This window comes from Pezoporus wallicus, unplaced genomic scaffold (assembly GCF_028554395.1).
Source record: "Pezoporus wallicus isolate ANWC-B61680 ecotype Strahan unplaced genomic scaffold, APGP_CSIRO_Pwel_v1 scaffold_7392, whole genome shotgun sequence".
NCBI lineage: Eukaryota > Metazoa > Chordata > Aves > Psittaciformes > Psittacidae > Pezoporus > Pezoporus wallicus.
In genome coordinates, this window is record NW_026639923.1 from 314,172 (window position 1) to 332,266 (window position 18,095).

At 46.2% G+C, this 18,095-nt stretch overlaps 1 protein-coding gene across 5 annotated transcripts in view; it reads left to right on the plus strand.

The window, feature by feature from the left end:
- Positions 1-460: 460 nt before the first annotated feature.
- The window catches only part of SMURF1 (SMAD specific E3 ubiquitin protein ligase 1), a 45,366-nt gene continuing 27,731 nt past the window's right edge, over positions 461-18,095 (plus strand). Inside the window, exon 1 of one of the 5 annotated variants that reach the window (XM_057416815.1) lies at positions 461-594. In XM_057416815.1, coding sequence (XP_057272798.1) covers positions 540-594 — 55 coding nt within the window. In that variant the 5' untranslated portion in view covers positions 461-539. Of the gene's footprint in view, positions 595-5,252; positions 5,622-18,095 lie in introns of those variants that run through there. The other 4 variants (XM_057416810.1, XM_057416812.1, XM_057416814.1 and 1 more) reach the window with 4 other exon arrangements.

Consider the following 18,095-nt stretch of genomic DNA (forward strand, 5'->3'; position numbering starts at 1 on the left):
TATGCTCTATGCCACCCTCCGTCCCACATCCATGTCACCCCAATGCACCCCCATATACCCTCCATGCCATAACTATGTCACCCTGATGCCCCTTTCCATGTCACCCCCAGGAACCCCTTTGCCACCTTCCTTGCACCCCTGCCTATGCTCCATGCCACCCTCCATCCCACAGCCATGTCACCTCCATATACCCTCCATGCCATAACTGTGTCACCCCAATGCCACCTTCCATGTCACCCCCATATACCCTCCATGCCATAACTGTGTCACCCCAATGCCACCTTCCATGTCACCCCTATATACTCTCCATGCCATAGCTATGTCACCCCTATATACCCTCAATGCCATAGCTATGTCACCCCAATACCCCCCCATCACCCCATGCACCACCCCTCCATCCCATCTCCCCTTCCACCTCCCTGGTGTCTGAGGGGAGCGGCCGGGCCCGCATGGCGGGGGGCCGAGGGGCTACCGGTTGAGACCGCTTCCTTCTTCTCTTCCTCCTCCTCCTCCTCCTTCTTCTTCCTCTTCCCAGCGCGATGTCGAATCCCGGGACCCGCCGGAACGGTTCCAGCATCAAGATCCGCCTCACAGGTAACGGGGCGGCGATGGTGTCTGTGTGTGTGTGGGGCCCGGTCTCCCCTCCCTTCACGCCGACAGGCCGGACGGCCTGTCGGCGTGAAGGGAGGGGAGACCGGGCCCAAGGAGAGTGGGGCAGCGGCGTGAGGGGAGGTGTCAACCCGCTTGCCTTACCCTCTCCTTCCCCCAGGCCGGAGCACCCTGCTCCTTTATGGGGTCTCCTCTGCACCTTCAGTGTGTCCCTCCCCTATTCCAGCAAGGCAGAGCGCCTTGTTCCTTCCTGGGGTCTCCTTTATACCTTCCATGTGGGGATTCCTTTTGTGTGTCCCCCCGCCCCGAGCACTCTGCTCCTTCCTGAGGTCTTTTCTGCACCTTCCTTGTGTTCCCCCCCATTCCAGCAAGGCAGAGCATATAACTCCTTCCTGAGAGCTCCTCTGTACCTTCTTTTGGGGGAGATTCCTTGTGTCCCCCCTATTCTAGCAACCCAGAGCACCGTGCTCCTTCCTGGTGTCTCCTCTGCACCATCCATGTGGGAGAACCGTGTGTCCCCCCCCCATTCCAGCAAGCCAAAGGACTTTGCTCCTTCCTGGGGTCTCTTCTGCACCACCCCTATGGGGAGACCTTGTGTCCCCTCTGTTCCAGCGAGGCAGAACAACCTGCCCCTTCCTGGGGTCTCTTCTGCACCATCCCTATGGGGATTCTTTGTGTCCCCCCCATTGTAGCAAGGCAGAACACATTACTCCTTCCCGGGGTCTCCTCTGTACCTTCTGTGTAGGGGGTTCATTGTGTCCCCCTTATTCCAGTAAGGCAGAGCACTTTGCTCCTTCCTGGGGTCTCTTCTGCACCATTCCTATGGGGATTCCTTGTGTTCCCCCCATTCTGGCAAGGCAGAGCACATTATTCCTTCCTGGGGTCTCCTCTGTACCTTCTATGTAAGGGGGCTCATTGTGTCCCCCATATTGCAGCAAGGCAGAGCACTTTGCTCCTTCCTGGGGTCTCTTCTGCACCATCCCTATGGGGAAACCTTGTGTCCCCTCTGTTCCAGCAAGCCAAAGTGCTTTGCTCCTTCCTGGGGTCTTTTCTGCACCTTCCTTTCGGGGGGATTCCTTGTGTCTCCCCCCATTCCAGCACATTACACCTTCCTGGGGTTTCCTCTGCTCCTTCCATGTGAGAAACCTTGTGTTCCCTCTGTTGCAGCAAGGCAGACCACCCTACCCCTTCCTGGGGTCTCCTCTGCACCTCCCATGTCATTGAACATTATGTCTCCCCTAGTCAGCACCTTGCTCCTTCCTGGGGTCTGTTCTGCACCTTCCCTGGAGGAAAACCTTATGTCCCCCCCAGTTCCAGCAACCCAGACCACCCTTGCCCTTTCCTGGCCTCTCTTTCCCCAGGAGGATCCCTAGGGGATGGCCACCTCTCTCCCAGCCTGGTTTTCACCAAAGCCTTTCATCATTCCCCTTGCTTCGCTGTAGTTAATAAACTCCCCCCCACTTCCCATGTGCAGAGGAGGAGAACTCGGTTGCTAATGAGACAACGTGCGTTTACTTGCTTTCAGCTTCTCTTTTGGTGCTTTTTTAGCTGTTCTTCCTCCTTCCTCACAACTTGAAGGCAAATCCTGCCTTCAACTTCCAAAGTCCCTTCCCCGAGCGAGAGGTGACTCCAACCGTAGTGTGTGCGACGAGGCCTCAGTGAGAGTGCACCTATGGATAAGCCCATTTGTGTTGCACCCTAAAAGATGTGGATTCAGCCTCCTAGGAGCTGCTCCGGTCGATGTTTTAATGGGAAGAGACCCAGTTTCTGCTTCTTGAGGCTGTGGTATGAATTGTTAATGAACAAGGTGCAATCCAGTCTGTCAGAGGCAACAAGTGGATGGTGGAGATGGTTTGGGCTCAAGGAGCCACGTTGCTGCCCCTGGTCACTGCCATTGATCACATAGAGCTGTTTCTGCATAAAACAGTGCCAAATATTGCAAAAACAGCATTAGTTAAACTTCAGTTACAGGTTAACTTGCTTCTGGCAATCAGTCAGAAGCAGCTCTTCCCCAAAAAGTCCTGGTTTGCTTTTAATCCTTCATTTGATTCTGTGCTTTGGAAGACCAGGGTTGGGGAGGATCATGTAAAGCTGAAAATCCTTTTCTTGGCCATGAGAAGGCTGAAAATAGTGTTAGGTTGGATGGACGATGCTTGATGTGAAACGAGTTTTGTGGTGCTGGGTGCGAAATGTCAGCTCGGTCATTCATGTGGCTTATTCCTATGCCAGTCAGTCAATAAGAATGTGAGGGAAGTAAGTGAGGCCGTGGTCTCAGTTCTGAGCTGGAGGACAGCATTTAAATAACAGAGAGAAGCTGTTGGGTTACGTTGGAGAGGCTGAATGCTGCATCCAAATGCTTTGTTGCTTTTAGCGTGCGCTCGAGAATGTCGTATGGAAGAGGCTGAAGTTTCACTTTATTGAGCAACTCTGCGGATGATTTTTCTCCTTCCTCCACTTTTTTGAGCTGCACTGAAGCAATCTGCTTGCTCCGACACATTTTTTACGAGCGGGAATGGGTGGTGTGACAGAAATTGCTGTATTTAATCAAAAAATAAATTGCTTTGGGAGAGGTTTTGCTTCTGAATCGTTAGGCAACGCTGTGTTCTTGGCTTCGCTGGAGACCAGTGTGCTGACTTACCTGTTTCAAAGAGCTCTAGCTAAGCGTGCCTTTTGTTTTCTCATCTGGTTTGCTGTGGGGAGGTTGGGGCAGGTTTAAATCAAGGCAGAAGGAGCTCTTTTGTTATGATTTACTACCTGCATTGTGTGTCCTGTGATTAGAAACCATTTATGTTTTACCCTGCTGAAAATAGCGGTGTAGATACCTCTTTAGGCTGAAGATCCCATTTACTTTGCAAATGGGAAGGGAGCAGTGGTAGAATCTCTCTTGCTTTTTTCGTAAAGGCATCATTGTATTTTCCTCATGTATTTGTATTAGCAGCATGTTGGGATTATTTATGTGGATATCTCTAAAAGCTTTGGATCCTTTGATGATTGTGGGATATTCTCTTCCAGCTTACACAGAGCGGTGTCAGTCCTATCCTGATAGAAATGGTAATGAAACAAAATGGCAAATGATGCATCTTCTTTAGAAACACTAAAAAAACCCCAACCTCAGGAAGGAAGTTGGATGACAGCTTAAAATCATAGAATCAGAGAATGGTTTGGGTTGGAAAGGACCTTAAATCATCCAGTTCCAACCCTCTGCCATGGGCAGGGACACCTCACAGTAAACCATGGCACCCAAGGCTCTGTCCAACCTGGCCTTGAACACCGCCAGGGATGGAATGACTCTGTGTCACGTGGCTCTCAACCATGCTGATCTCTCATCCTATCTCCATTTCTCCTGTTCTTCTTATTCCCATTGAAGCTTTCACCACTGCTGGTGATGCAGGAGCTAGAGAGATCCCTGGCCACGTCTCTTGCTGCTTGGAGCAGTTCTAGGCAAAGTAAGGTAAAACTTATCATTAAGTGTGTGGTTTCTTTGCGCTGCCCTCAGGGTAGCGCAGCAGTGGTGGAATTACCCAAACAGAGACGGAAATAATGCAGTGATATTGTGAACGTGTGTGCTCAGGATCCCCTGCATCAGGGAGGAACACGATCCACAGGCCAGGGGACCTTTGTGGAGCACGTGTGTCCCTTTGCACTGATGTGCTTCTCTGAAACCTTTGTTTGCTGCTGCAGTCGCTGCTCCCTGGGGAAGTTCCAAAGGGTTCATCATCTCCAAGGCTTACACACATCTTGCTCATGCTGTTATATCACCCTGGAGTGCTCGTGGAACCTGCTGTCTCATTGTGCTGGGTAGTAGAGATGCTCCCGTTCCATGTAGCTTGCAGGCCAAGGTTGCAGATGGAATTGGGAAGAGACTGTGAAGGAGTGGACTAAAGATGGAACTTTTCCACCCAGAAAGCTACAAGTTGTGTTGTGGCTTCATCATTGGCTGTTTCAGCAGGGTCTCTGTTGAGGTGGTAAAAGCTGGCTGGCTTCTGGTGCCATTGTGGAACTAAGAGATTGGAAAGGAAAAGGCATTGCTTTAACCTTTATGGATCCCTCCATAGGTGGAGGCAGAGAGGATCTTGTGTATGAGGTCAGATGGAAAAACCAGTCTCTAACGGAAAAGCCAGAGTTGGTACAACAGGAGAATACAAGTGTCTCCAAGCACCTCACTAAGCTGCAGTCCAGAGTACTCAAGAACATAAAAGGCATTCCTCCTCGGCAGACCTGGCTGTTGTTGGGATTTTGGAAGGAGGGTATGGGCAAGAGCTCTTCCATGTGTGAGGAGAGTGCATCCTCCTCCCCATCAGGGAGGAGGATGAGAAGGAAGCAGGCGATTTCTGTGCGCTGAGGGAAAGAACCAGATCTGTAGGTGACAGATTTGATTCCTGTAGGGAAGGTGCTCAGCAGTGGCAAAGCAAGGGAAAGAGGTGATGCAGGTGAGTATCCAGAACAGCACTTTCAGTTCACTGTGTTCTGCACAGGTTAGGGAAGTCCTGTTGCCAAAACTGACCAGTTGGTAGCTGGGAAATGGGTGGCTTTGGGCCTTTTTGCAGACGTGCATTTGTAATTTAAGGAATACACCAAAGAATACAGTTACTTCAAGTAGAAAACAGAATATTATGTTGCCTTAAAAGCAGAGTTCACATAGGATTGTTACAAAAGCACGGGTTAAAATGTGTCACAAACATCAGTACGTTTTGCTTGCCTTCCCTGACTAATGCATTAATCATTGCAGCAGAGTTAACTGAGTGATCAATAGCAACACTAATACTGGTGACCTGGGCAGTTTTATGTCCAGTGTTCAGAAACAATGAAGATCTGTGTCGAGATCTCAATATCAGGCATTGTAAATCCTTCATAGGCTGTCTGTAGCTTTATGGTTGTACATGAGAAGGGCTGTGGGTTACAGCCTCAGAGCACTGGTGCAAGGCAAACAGCGGCTGCTCAGCCCAACCTTGGCATTTGGAACTTAATACTGAGCCGGTTTCATGCAATGGGGAACACGGTGGGAAGCGGCAGTAAGTTGCTCCAAATATATTTTGCGTGGTAATCTGGGAGCATGGCGAAATCTGTGTCTTGTTATTGTCTTCTTGTAAGGGTTTTCTCTACTCTATGTCTTCTGGGAGCAGGCTGCCTGGTGTTTGGAGTGCCGGGCTGGAACTTCACTACAGATTCCCTGTGCGACGCTGAGCCGAGGCGCTTAATCTCTCCCCGCTTCTCTTCCCCATTTGTGTTATGAAGTAGTAGTGTTTGGTGAAGGTATGTCTGGGGCTGCTCAAGCCCCTTGGATAGGGATGGTGAAGAGGCTTGGGGCATATAACTATAAGGACTTGAACAAACCAAATCATCCTGCTTTCCTGAGGGGGAGGTTCGAGCGCAGTCTTTGCAGCCGGCCAGCTGGCATCTTCGGGCTGCTGGAGTGGGAATCCAAAGAGCAGCCTTTTCCTCTGGGCAGGCTATGGGTAGTGAGGCTCCTTTTTTGTTTCTCCCAGTAAGTCAGGACGGTGCCAGCACCATTGTCCTGGTGGAAGTAAATTAAATCTCCAAAAGGAGTTTGTTTGAATATCCCCCTCAGGCAGGGAAAGGAGAAACAATAACTGCTTTATTCCCAACTTGAAACTTTCTTTTCTCAAATTGAATGTCTTCATAGAAAGAAATGCTATTTGGGATGTGGTTGTGCAGTTATTTAATGATTTCTTCTTTTTTCATTCCATACGACCCACCCGTCCAAGACCAGTTTTCTCTTCGTTTCCTTCAGTGGCTTTATCACATTTTGCAGCATCCTACTTTGTGTTTCCAGTTCCTCAGCGAGGAAGTGGATTTTACACATGATGTTAAGTGTGGCAGGTAGCTGACCTCTTCCCGACAGCAACTGGGAAGCTTTTAAAGCTGCAACTGGAAGTAAAGATGAATGAGAGACCCCTTGGTTGTGTCTGTAGCTGGCTGGAGGTGTGCTTGGTGGGTCGATACATGAAGAATTGCTGCATGGAAATACCACCCATGCGTGTGTGTGTGTTGGAGGTTTACCTGGATTGCTGCCCAGCTCCAAGCAAGCCCGGTTGACACACTTAAAGTGGGATTAATCTGGTTGGATTACTTGCTGCTATTTATGGTTCCAGCATTAAATACTTGCTCGGCTGCCCGGCTGGTTTGGGCCACATTGGTTGAGGTAGTGTGATAGGGCAGCGGTTTGGAACAGACGCAGTTTGATCGGTCAGCGTAGTACTTGTGAAGTTTAGGTGTGTACACAGCAGAGAAACTCCTTTAAGACTTGAGTGGAGAGAACAGTAAAAGGCAGGGGCTGAAAGGGGCAGTTCCACCGGCCATTTTTCCCCCTAAATTAGGAATTGAATCTTTTTTGTTACGTTGTGGTCAGTGAGATCTTGAGTCTGGAGGTTCTTGTTGACAAGCACCACGTTGTTCCTCCTGTTGTGGTCTGTTCGGGTTTTAGGGTATGGCTGTGTTGAGGTCTCACATAGAGTCCTCATATATGAGTCCTCTTTTGACTGTGAGGACACCACTACAGTTGATCAACTTCCAGCTTTATTTACCTTGGTATCATCTCACCTCCTTTAGGATGTATACTGGAAAGCCTGAAGTTAAGCATACAGGTAGTTGACAGTGCTTGTGTTACGGCTGGTGGTGAGGAAGATGCACTGCATCTGACTGTGATGTTTCAGGTGCTTACATCTGAGTTCCTGCAGATACTGCTGCAGTAACTCGAGCTGTTATCTCTTACGTTATCTGTTATGTTGCTTTCTGTTGCGAGTTGATTTTGGGAGAGGACAAACAGGAGAGAGAGAGAGCAGTGATTTCTTAAACAAGCTTTGCTAGAGCTTGTTTATCAGTATATATATCCATTTGCAATAGATTTATTTAAGTATTAATGTAGTAGAAGAAACCTGCACATATATTTGCCAAAGGAGAGCCAGTAGCTCCATAACAGGTTCAGATGCTGGTTACATGCTTTTAAACTTTATTTCACACCTCTTTGAAGGGAAATGCAGTCATTCCTGCAATCCCTGGGGATCTTTTTCCCCCCGTTTTCCATCTCAGTCTTTCTTTGTGAAAGTCTTAAAACTCAACGGGAGCACGTAGCAGAGATGTTGTATTTCTTACAACTATTCCCTTACAAACTGGCAGCTACACTAGGGATATTTGAGGGTACAGGAGGCGGAGGATACGTTTGACGATGCTCTGGGTGAATTGGCAGAATACGCACGCATGCTGGTTTAGAGAGAATCTCTCCACAGGGCTGTAATAGCTTGATGCCTTCCTCTTCAGTAAGTCATTTTTGTCAAGTTAAAGGCCAAAATTCAAACTGGCTTGTTGTCAAGGACACTAAGCGCAGCGGGCAAAAATCCCCAAGGCTACCCAATTCACAGCGTAGATAGATAAAGCTGGCAGAGCATGGTTTACTTGTTTACTCCCCTTCCCCCATGCAAAATCCTCTTGTCTTGTTTTGTGTTTTTTTTTGTTGAGGATACGGCCACTGTTATGCATGCTAATACAATTTAACAGCAAGTAGTTAAATGGAAGGTTTGTTCATCTGTATGTGGGGAAAACAATCGATTATTGTTCTGGAGTAATGCAGAGATAATGCACAATCCCCTCCCTCCAGTGACTGCATGGGGCTGCAGGCTGCTCCCTGTTCCAGCTGTGCTCACCTCTGTCACAGCTGGAAGGACTTAGCATTGGCAGCATCCCATCCTGGTGGGCACCAGCCCTTTATGCTGGCTGTTGTGTAGGGAAGCAATTCAGATGGGTTAAGCTCATAATCCGAAATGGTGCTTTTAGAAACATAAGAAACAATGGAAAATCCAATGGATTTAGGTGTTTGGAATAGCTTTTGTATTTTACACTTTACTTCCCGATTCCCTTGTAAGAATGTACAAGAGCCCATTTAGGAATAAAGGGCCGTGTTAAACCACACTATTAACTTCAAGTATTATTGACCACTGGAATACTCCAGGAGTATTATGTGTCCCTGAATGTCCTCACTAATGGGCAGTTTCAGCCATGGTTGGCTTTTTCAATGGTAGATGGTTCTTTCCCAACTGATTATGAAGAAAATAAAATGTGTGTCTTTTTCTTTCATAGATAAACCTTATATTATCTTTCTCCTGCAGTAGTTTTTGCTTTTGGAGGTAAGATGTAGTAGGTAAAGAAGTATTTCGCTTGGATGCAATCTCTCTTCCCTGAAGTTGATGCGTTCTTTCTAGACACAGTTTATTATTTGGAGCAAAATGGCATTTTTGGATGAGTGAATTAGAAAGAACAGCGTTTTCTTTGACCTTTTCAGATGTTTGCATTTTTGTCCTCTGCAGAGATCTGCCCATTTCCTCCCTCTAATGGTTACACTAAACCAAAATGCAAATGTTCTTATCAATTGGAAGTTTCCATCTCTTGTTTACTTCACAAAATGGCAAATTAAATTCGTATGTGTTACAATCTATTCCTCTAATTGCGTCTCGAGTTTCCAGGACGCTGTATTAAAAGCTCTCCCTTGTCTTTTTTCCTCCTTAAAATAAAGGTTAAAAACCCATTGAAGAGAGTTGCCTTTTTAATTATCTTCAACTCCAGGCCACTGCTGCTGTGAGTCTGAACTCTTCTTTTACCATGGTCCTGACTTTACTTCCTCACATCCCAAACACAGTCTGGATTGCATCCCCCAAAGCCACTACAGCAGAAAACCCAGTCCCTGTGGTCAGTGGTTTTGCATCTTCTGGGCCATAGGGTGTATGCCCCGAATAGTTCATTGAAAAGGAAACATCTTTTGAAATGCTCTGTTTTCCTCAAGAGCAAAAGAAAAAGGAAGCTCTCCAGACTGCATGTGGAAATTAACCGGGTATGGGTTGTGCTGTTGCTTTAATATCACTTTTTAACCACACTAGTGCAGAATTCAGCACAGCGAGAAACTGCAGTTTGATTCAGGCTTGTGGTGATGGAGAGGCTTACAGGGAAGCCTTGTTCTGTATCACTTGTAAAGACCATTGAGTTCTAGCTATCCTTGAAGCTGACGCGCTTTGGTTTTCTTTTCCAGACTTGTAGACATTTTATAAGCATGTGGGAACTTCAGTTTAAGCTTGGAATGAAAACGCAGTTGTCCTGTTCTACGAGTGTAAGTCATAGTAGTGATACCTCCTTGTTCAAAAAGGCTTCTTTAGTGTTAATGGGAAGGGAATCCACAACATTTGGGTTTGGAATTGAGTGAATGTAAGCTAAAGGTCTGATGTCAGAAAAATTGGGTGAATTCTGGCTCTTGAAATCGTATTTACTTCAGTGTTATATATAGTAGAGATTCCAAGTAGTATCTCTTGTTTCTCTGCCTTAAAATCATCTGCAGACAGGTAACTGCCATGCTGAGCACTGCGATGGGTGTATTCACATTTTGGTGTCTGTGAATACCCTACTGAACCACAGGTCAGAGGGAATGGAATTGGACTGGAGAAAAAGGATAACAAATGCATGGAGTGTTGGGACTTTGGGAATTTGCAGAGCCCTTCGGCATATCTAACTTATCTCCCAGCTATTTCTGACGTCAAGAGCTTTTAAGCTGTGATTTGCTGATGTATTTAACCCACTCCTGAAATTACTTCTATCCAGAGTGAAAATACTTCTGTTGAGTTCCCCCTTTCCCAGATGGGTGCTGGAATAAGGTGAGATGCGGTTAAAATCAGGGAGCTGGTAGGTGCACAAGGTTGGAAGCATGGCGTGGTCCATCAGCGTGTGAGCGTACTGGAGTCAGAAGGGGCCCAGACATGAGGCTTTAATGGCTTAGTTCATCTTGGTAGCTGTATAAAGTAGCCAAGCTGTATGATGTGATGTAACCAACTCGGGTTTAAATCTCTGCCCCCGCACCTTTCCCCAGAGATGCTGTAATTCGTTAAATAATCCAACATTAAACTGGCTACTGCAAAAGCACAGGCTCTAGGAATAAATGTCTGGCTCTCTATAAGCCTGACTTCTGCAATAATTAACATCACAGAATGGTTTGGGTGGGAAAGGGCCCTAAGATCATCCAGTTCCAACCCTCACAACCAGACTCCTCACACTAGACCCTGTCGCCCAAAGCTCTGTCGAACCCAGCAATTAACTGAAATAAGGTATATGCTCCATGTGCAGCTAATGTGCCACAATAGGAGCACCTACATCTTTTATTCCTTCTTTCCAGGATTTGTAGGGAATTGAATATTAACAGACTTCTTTCAAGACGTTAATTAGATGTATCTGTTCAAGCACAATAAAGGAGCACAGGTATGAGAGTCAGTGGGTCACACTGACACCAGCGTGCAGCCCTTACGTGTGCTTAGGGTAATGTCATCAGTTCCAATGATTGTGCTGTCACCAGCTCTTATTAGGAGTGCTTTTACATGGTCTGAAAGGAGACTTAGGCAAACAAAAGCAGCATGTACATGGGCACTCTTCTGCGTTGTGTTCTTTAGCTGAAAATGAAATACCTTCTCAGAATTAAAGGTCTGTCTGCAAGCAGGATAAATCGGGAATACTTGAGGATAATCCAACAGCTGGGCTTGGGCCTGCAGTCACAGTGATTTCTAGGTTTTGCTTTCTTCAATCACAGGAGTAATTGGACTTGTCTACAAATGATGTTTGGATAAACTTCAATGGAAATTAGTAAAGCAGCCATCAAATGGGGTTTATATAAAAAGTTGCTTGGGAAAATGTGTTGTAAGTAGCCTGCAATTCAAGGCATTTCCTTCCAGGATGCTTATCAAGTCTGTATGTGCAACTTCCAAATTGAACTAGGATATAGATGAGAACTATTTTTGATAGAAGAGGGGAGAATAAAAAGAGAGAAGAAAGCCCAGTTGGGAAGTAGTATCAGGGCTTTATATCATTGCCTTAGGATGTAAATCCTACAAGTGCACAGAGAGAAAAGAGACTTTGAAACACAACACATTAATCTGTGATGTTCAAGATGATGCTGGTAGTGTAAACGTGATTGAAATAGTCATTGTAGGAGTGGTGAGTAAATATACGAGAAGCCTTTGGATAAACTGCCTTCTCTTTGATATTATATCAAGTAAAGACAAAAGGTCCTGCTTGTTCCTGTGATGTTCACCAGGGAGGTTGTATCAGGCAGAGCAGCTGCCAGTTTTAAGGGTGATCATGCTTCCAGATGCCAATGTAGAGCTCTTTATGATAGCAGCAACCGAAGACTCATGCAGAAGGTCCTGGTCATGGCCGCCAGCCTCTTCTGGGGTGATGGAATGAAGATGTTGCAAGGCCAAGGGGAAGAGGATCCAGGAAGTATTTCTGTAGGGATTTCTCCTAGATTGGAAGCTGCTGTTACTCAGTCTCTAGGCTTTTGGATTCACAAATCAGCAGTGAAACCTGGCACATGGAAGCTGTCTGCAGGTTTTGGGAGGTGGTGCTGCCTTAGCTGGCCATCAGGCTGATGGATAAACTTATGGGACGAGCTTCATCTTCTTTCCAGACTCAGAAATTACCAGACTACAAAAGGGATTATACCTGTCATTCTCCTCGGACTCATTTTTGGCTCTTCATCTGATTTCTGTCAGATTTGATAAGGACAAAGATTATAAGTGTACCAGATCTCCCAGGCTGATGAGGATGAGCAGCTTCATAGAACAAATGCCCCTTCCCATGGTCCACTGAAGAGGGCAAGGTCCAGGTCCTGGTCCCCATTGTGTGTACAGGTGTGGAAGGAGAGTGGGAAGGGAGCTCTGAGGTAGGAAGCAGAGGAACAGGTACCTATTAAAATCATCACACATCTACAAGTAAACCAAGCTTCCTGAATTAAACTCCTGCTTCTGTAACCAGATTGAGAATGGGGTTTGTTTTGGGAATCCCTGGAGGTGTTCAAGGCCAGGTTGGACAGAGCCTTGGGTGCCATGGTTTAGTGTGAGGCGTCCCTGCCCATGGCAGTGGGGTTGGAACTAGATGATCTTAAGGTCCTTTCCAACCCTAATTATTCTATGATTCGGGGATTCTTTTTTGCTTGTTTGGTTTGTTGTTTGGTTTTTTTTTTCCCTTAGAACTTAACATCATTCTCCGAGAAACATCCAGTTGACTTTATCATATACCTGTAATAACATTCCCTATATGTTTGCTTTAACTTAGGGGTTTGGTGTTGCTTTCTAACCCAGATGAAGCTCACACAAGGATTCATCTGCGTCCTGCGAGCGCGTCGCTTCCAGCATCAGCCGATGCATCAACCTCCCACTGGCGTTTTTTAATTACAAGAACAGCACTATCACTTCCAATTAGTGCCACACAGCTTATTTTAGTGAGGAGCAAAATGGTCTTTAAAAGCGTTTTCTCTCATGAAAATTGTTTATTCCATCTTGCTCCGTGTTGCTCCTATCTAGTAGTTTGTCATTCAGTGCTTGGACTGCCTCAGATTCCTTGGGTCCTGTTAGTGATAGGAATGCAAATAAAAGGCTTGCTTTTAATATCTCCACTATTTGATAAATAGGAATCACCTTGTTAAAACCAAAACCATCAAACAGTTTCTTCTCTTCTGGTTCCCCCAAAGCAAGCGATAGCCTGTTTTGAAGTGCATTCCCTGTGTTGGAAAGGTGCAGAAACCTATTTCCGGCAGCTTCTGTGTCATAGACTGTGAAGAGCTGTTTTTTGTAACCCTGCTCAGTGAAATTGGTAGGCCTTTCTTTTACGGAATTACTGTGAGAACAAGTAACATATCCAGTGAATTTAGCCTTAGTGAGAGTTCTCCTCATGCAGCTGTTCATTTTACCTGGAATATTAGCACCGTTAACCATCCGTGTGGAGTGTAATGCATTGGATCTATTGATTCAATTTGGAACGGGAAGCAAGCCGTCTGAGGCTTTGACTGAAGCAGCTGTCCTCGTGGGTTGTTTTGTTAGAGATTAAATTTGGGCTGTGTTAATATGTTTGATGAACACCTTTTAGCTTAGGAGAACTTTCCTCCTGTGGTTTTGGTTGCAGCTGAGCGGTGTCACTTGCATAAAATCCTGTCTCTGAATACAAAACACACGTGTTAAGGTCATAGAGGAAGAGGCACGATATCTTTTCATTCAAGCTCCCCTTTATGTATCTAATACCTTTGATCAAGGTATCTCGGAGCAGTAATGGGATTATAATTCATTGATGTAACGGACACAGACATTTTGTACAAGGAAAATCACAACCCGTTGCTGTTGCAGGCAAAGTGGTGGATGTGTAATGCTGAGGAAGCTATGACCAAACATCCTGGTTGGCATAAAGCACTGCAACGTTTTCATCAAGATCCCAGCCTTTATGAGTGGATTCTCATGAGATTAGAAAGGGGGTTTCCTTTATTGAGCAGCTTGCAAGTTGCTCTTAAAGCAGTTCCCTGGTGGGGGAAGTCCACGTAGGCTGCTGTTAAGCCACTGCTGAGAAACTGACTTTGCAATGAAAGCATTTATATTTTTAATGACAAAATTCCCTGCTGGAATGCTTACATGCATGCTGTACGTTGCCTGTTTGCATTCTAAACGCTGTTGTAACCCTGCTCTCTGCAGCCGGTCGGTAACTAAAACATTCCTAGCATCTTTTGGCTGGAGATTCAGTCAAGGACGTTTCACATCCTGCTTGCAAGAAGATGATTCCAGCCTTTCTTGAAGCTGCTCCAAAGGAGATTTCCTTCCGTAGTGGGTAGGGAAGTCACTGCTTATGGTCCAAGGGCTTAGTGACGTCCTCTTGTTGTCATGACCTACCATGCCTAACCGATAAGCAAATGGACATATTTAACATAGCTAGATGGGACAGGATAAGGGCTGGGGTCACTCTATATCCGTGATGTGTGTTCTGCTTGAGCTCACTCAGCTCGTGAGTTGGTGTTGGCAGAATAATGTGGATAAATGTTTTAGGGGCATGAAGGAAAGGGGCTATGTCTATGCCCATAGGCAGCAGACCTCCCTCCCCACGTCCTGACCAAATCGAAGGGTGTTTGCCATCATGGATTAGTTGTTCTTGCTCACCCATAGATTGGCTCTGCCCACTCTGTTTGTTTTGTTCTTCAGCCCTGGTGACTGTCAGTAGCGCTGGGCTGAATAAACAGAGACTATTGATCAAATTTGAAGTCATTCACTTGGCAGTTTAAATAGATGCTGTCCTATATAATTAGAACAAGGGAGTAACACATAGGCTGATACAGCTTTATCCTGAATAAAAGCCTTCTTTTCATGAAATCTTGTTTGGTGCTATTCATCTCTGGGGTTTGTGCCTCTCATAGGTCACACAAGAATGAGACATTTTGTTTCAAATACCTACTGTGAAGAGGATGCTTTTGCTTGTGTAAGAGCAAAGACACTGCTACAGCATGGATCTGCTGAACTTTGGGAATGGCATTAGGAAGAAGAGGGCGCGAACATAAGGTTATTGGTTAACCACATCCACCTAGAGCACACCTTGAGGAGGAGGACCACTCGGTATTGCTCCTTCAGCTCTGAAGCAGTAGCAGGTTTCGATTGTCCATCTCACTGCTGAGAGAAACACACACGTGCCTGTTAGATGTGGATGTTTGTACTCAAACACAACGGGGGATTAATTATTTCTGAGGGAAGACGTTCACTTTTCATGGCTCCTGTCGCGCAATGTGCCTGTCAGCCTTCAAAGTGATGGCAACGTCTGGGATGCAGCACGGCCATGAGACACGGACCACTTTGCTCTGTGGCGTAGCGTGAACGCACCAGCGAGGAGCAGCAATAGTGTCACTGGTAGATGTGCAGCGTGTGCCTGCAGCCAGGCCCCTGCTCCCGAGTCACCCTGCTGCCGGTCCCTCGAGAGCAGGCAAATCCCGGAGCAGGATGTGCGCGCGTTGACCCACATTTCCTGGGGCAGAGCAGCCGTCACGTGCAGCTCACTGCTTGGGGATCGGATGAGAACCGATGTAACTTGGTTCTGTCGGCATCCGCGGGGATGCGCTTTTAGGGATTTGCCACCTGTGTGGTTAATACGTGATGAGGTGGATTGGAGAGGGTGTGTATGTGCTTCTCGTAGGCAAGACTTAGCATTGCACAATGGCAGCATCAAAAGAAGTCTTTTTATGTATTATTCTCTTATAAGGCTGGTTATTAAATCACATCTTTTCTCTAACTAAAAGCTTTCATACTAAATCCTGGGAGAGTTTGTTCTATAGGGATGTTTTTCCTGCAACAGATGGACAAATGCCCCATAGAAGAAAACGGTGATTTCTTACTAGAAAGGCAGAAGTAGGTGAATGAATGCTAAATATTCAGCTCCCCAAAGCTATTAATGTCTCTGTAATTGCAGTCTTTTTTTGGAATAAGCCTCATTCCTGTCCCATTCTCCTTTCCCCTCATTCACAGCTTCCTTATTCCTGCACAGACACACTCAGCCCCCTCCTTCCCATTAGCTGGTGTCACCACTGCCACCTCCCGCTCCCCACGCACCCAGTGCGAGTTGGGCAGAGAGGATAACCCGGGAGGAGCTGATTGACTGGCAGGTATCCAGCATCGGTGCCCTGCACAAATACAGGCGTGTGTTTGGTGCTTCCTCTGGTTTTCCTTTGTAAACAAGGAGGGTTTAAGCTGAACTGTGAACAAATGGAGACAAACCCCAGCATAAAGAAAGCAGAGCGATTTGTAACGTCTCGGGGGGATGTTAACAGGGATTAGAACAGGCTGAAGAATCAGGAAGCAAACTACTGAAGACCTGAAAGCTGAGAATTTCCAGGAATTAAAAGCAATATTCTAAACAGAGGTGCTCTCTTCAGAATCAGAAGTGATGCCGAGGATTTTATCTGGGAGAGCACAATTCTTTCCCCTTCCTGAATGTAAACTGCACCTTTATTTTAGCTTTTCTGTTGGAAATTCCTGAAGCAGTTTTTTCCCTTTTTGGAGTGATTTTTTACATTTGACCTGGACAGTCAAGGTGTCACTTTTCCATTTCTTTTTTTCATGTGCTTCTTGAATCATCTGGAACGTGTGACTAGGAAATGGTAACGAAGACAAAACCAGATGTGTGGCTGTATTTTGCCCAGTGTCAGTACACAGAGTTGCTGTACCAGGCTTGGGGTTAGTGCTCCTGCAGAGCACCAGCCTGACAGTGGCTGCTGCAAGGGGAGATTGACGATTGACATTAGGCAGAAGCTCTTCCCTGTGAGGGTGCTGAGGCACTGGCACAGGGTGCCCAGAGAAGCTGTGGCTGCCCCATCCCTGGCGGTGTTCAAGGCCAGGTTGGACACAGGGGCTTGGAGCAAGCTGCTCTAGTGGAAGGGGTCCCTGCCTGTGGCAGAGATTGGAACTGGATGAGCTTTAAGGTCCCTTCCAACCCAAACCATTCCATGATCCTCCTCCGTGTGTCCCATGGTAACAACTAAGTTCTGCTCAGCCTGGCTGAATGGACTTGGAAAGATGCTGGATGCTGCTTAATGTGGAACCCTTCTCTGTTCTTGACATACGATGTCAGTAATAAAACTGCTCACCTCCCTTTTAGTACAGATTTACTGCAGCAACGTGTCCAGGTGGTATTTTTAACAGCTCCGTGGTGGGTTTTTTTTTGTAGCAATACCTTTACTTGACTATTTTAAGTCTTCCCATTTCAGTTTGTTCTGTACTGACACAAGCTGAAACCCAGCTGAAGAATGGAGGTTAAAACTGGTCACTAAACACACACAAGAGCTGGGAATCATCAACAAAAGAAGTCAGTTGAATGTTTTCATTCCCTCTAACATGGGCAAACCCTTCAGGTTTTCCCAGAAGGCACTAAAAGCATTTACATCTCAGTACTAAGATCCAAGTTAGGATTAAACCCTCATTTATTATGGGCTATTAGGCTGTGCCACTTCTTTCTAGCACCAACTTGATCTTGATGATCCATATGTTTGTTATCCTCAGGTTGATAATGACAGCCTAGGGAGCTATGGGAAGAGAAAGAATGACTTCTGAATGAATTCCAGCTGGTTCAGTTTTTGGCTGTCCATTCACTAAGTAGCCTAGAACAAAATGAACTCATTGCTCTGGGCTTTTGTGCACAGTTAACTCTTCACTGCATATTGACTTTCACTGCCCTGACTTTTAAATCTGAGCTCTCTCTCAGCCTGTTCAGAAAGTACCAGGCCATCCCATCTGTTTGTTATCATGCTCACCACAAACCAAACACCACGTTGGCGAATAAGGAAGGCAGAAGCTCTAAGAGCATGGAAAAGATTCTTTGGCAAAGAGGCCCAAGGCTTTGAAAAGCTTTACATGGCAAGGCTTGAGGCTTTTTATGTTTCTATCCAAACATGCCAAAAAGCACTCGGCATACCTCAGTTAAAACACAAGCCTGGAAAGCAGCTTAGAAGCTCTAGAAACGAGGGGAAGTTTCTAAGTCATTTGGTAACCTGAGGTATGTGGTTTTAAAGCACTGATACAGTACTGCTGCCTTGCTTGAAAGGAAGAATGCTTTTCATTTACCTGCAGAGAAGTCTGGGGTGTTGACTTTGTGCCTCTTGAAGAGTCATCCAGTACCTGTTGGAATCTGTTCTGGTAGCAGGAACT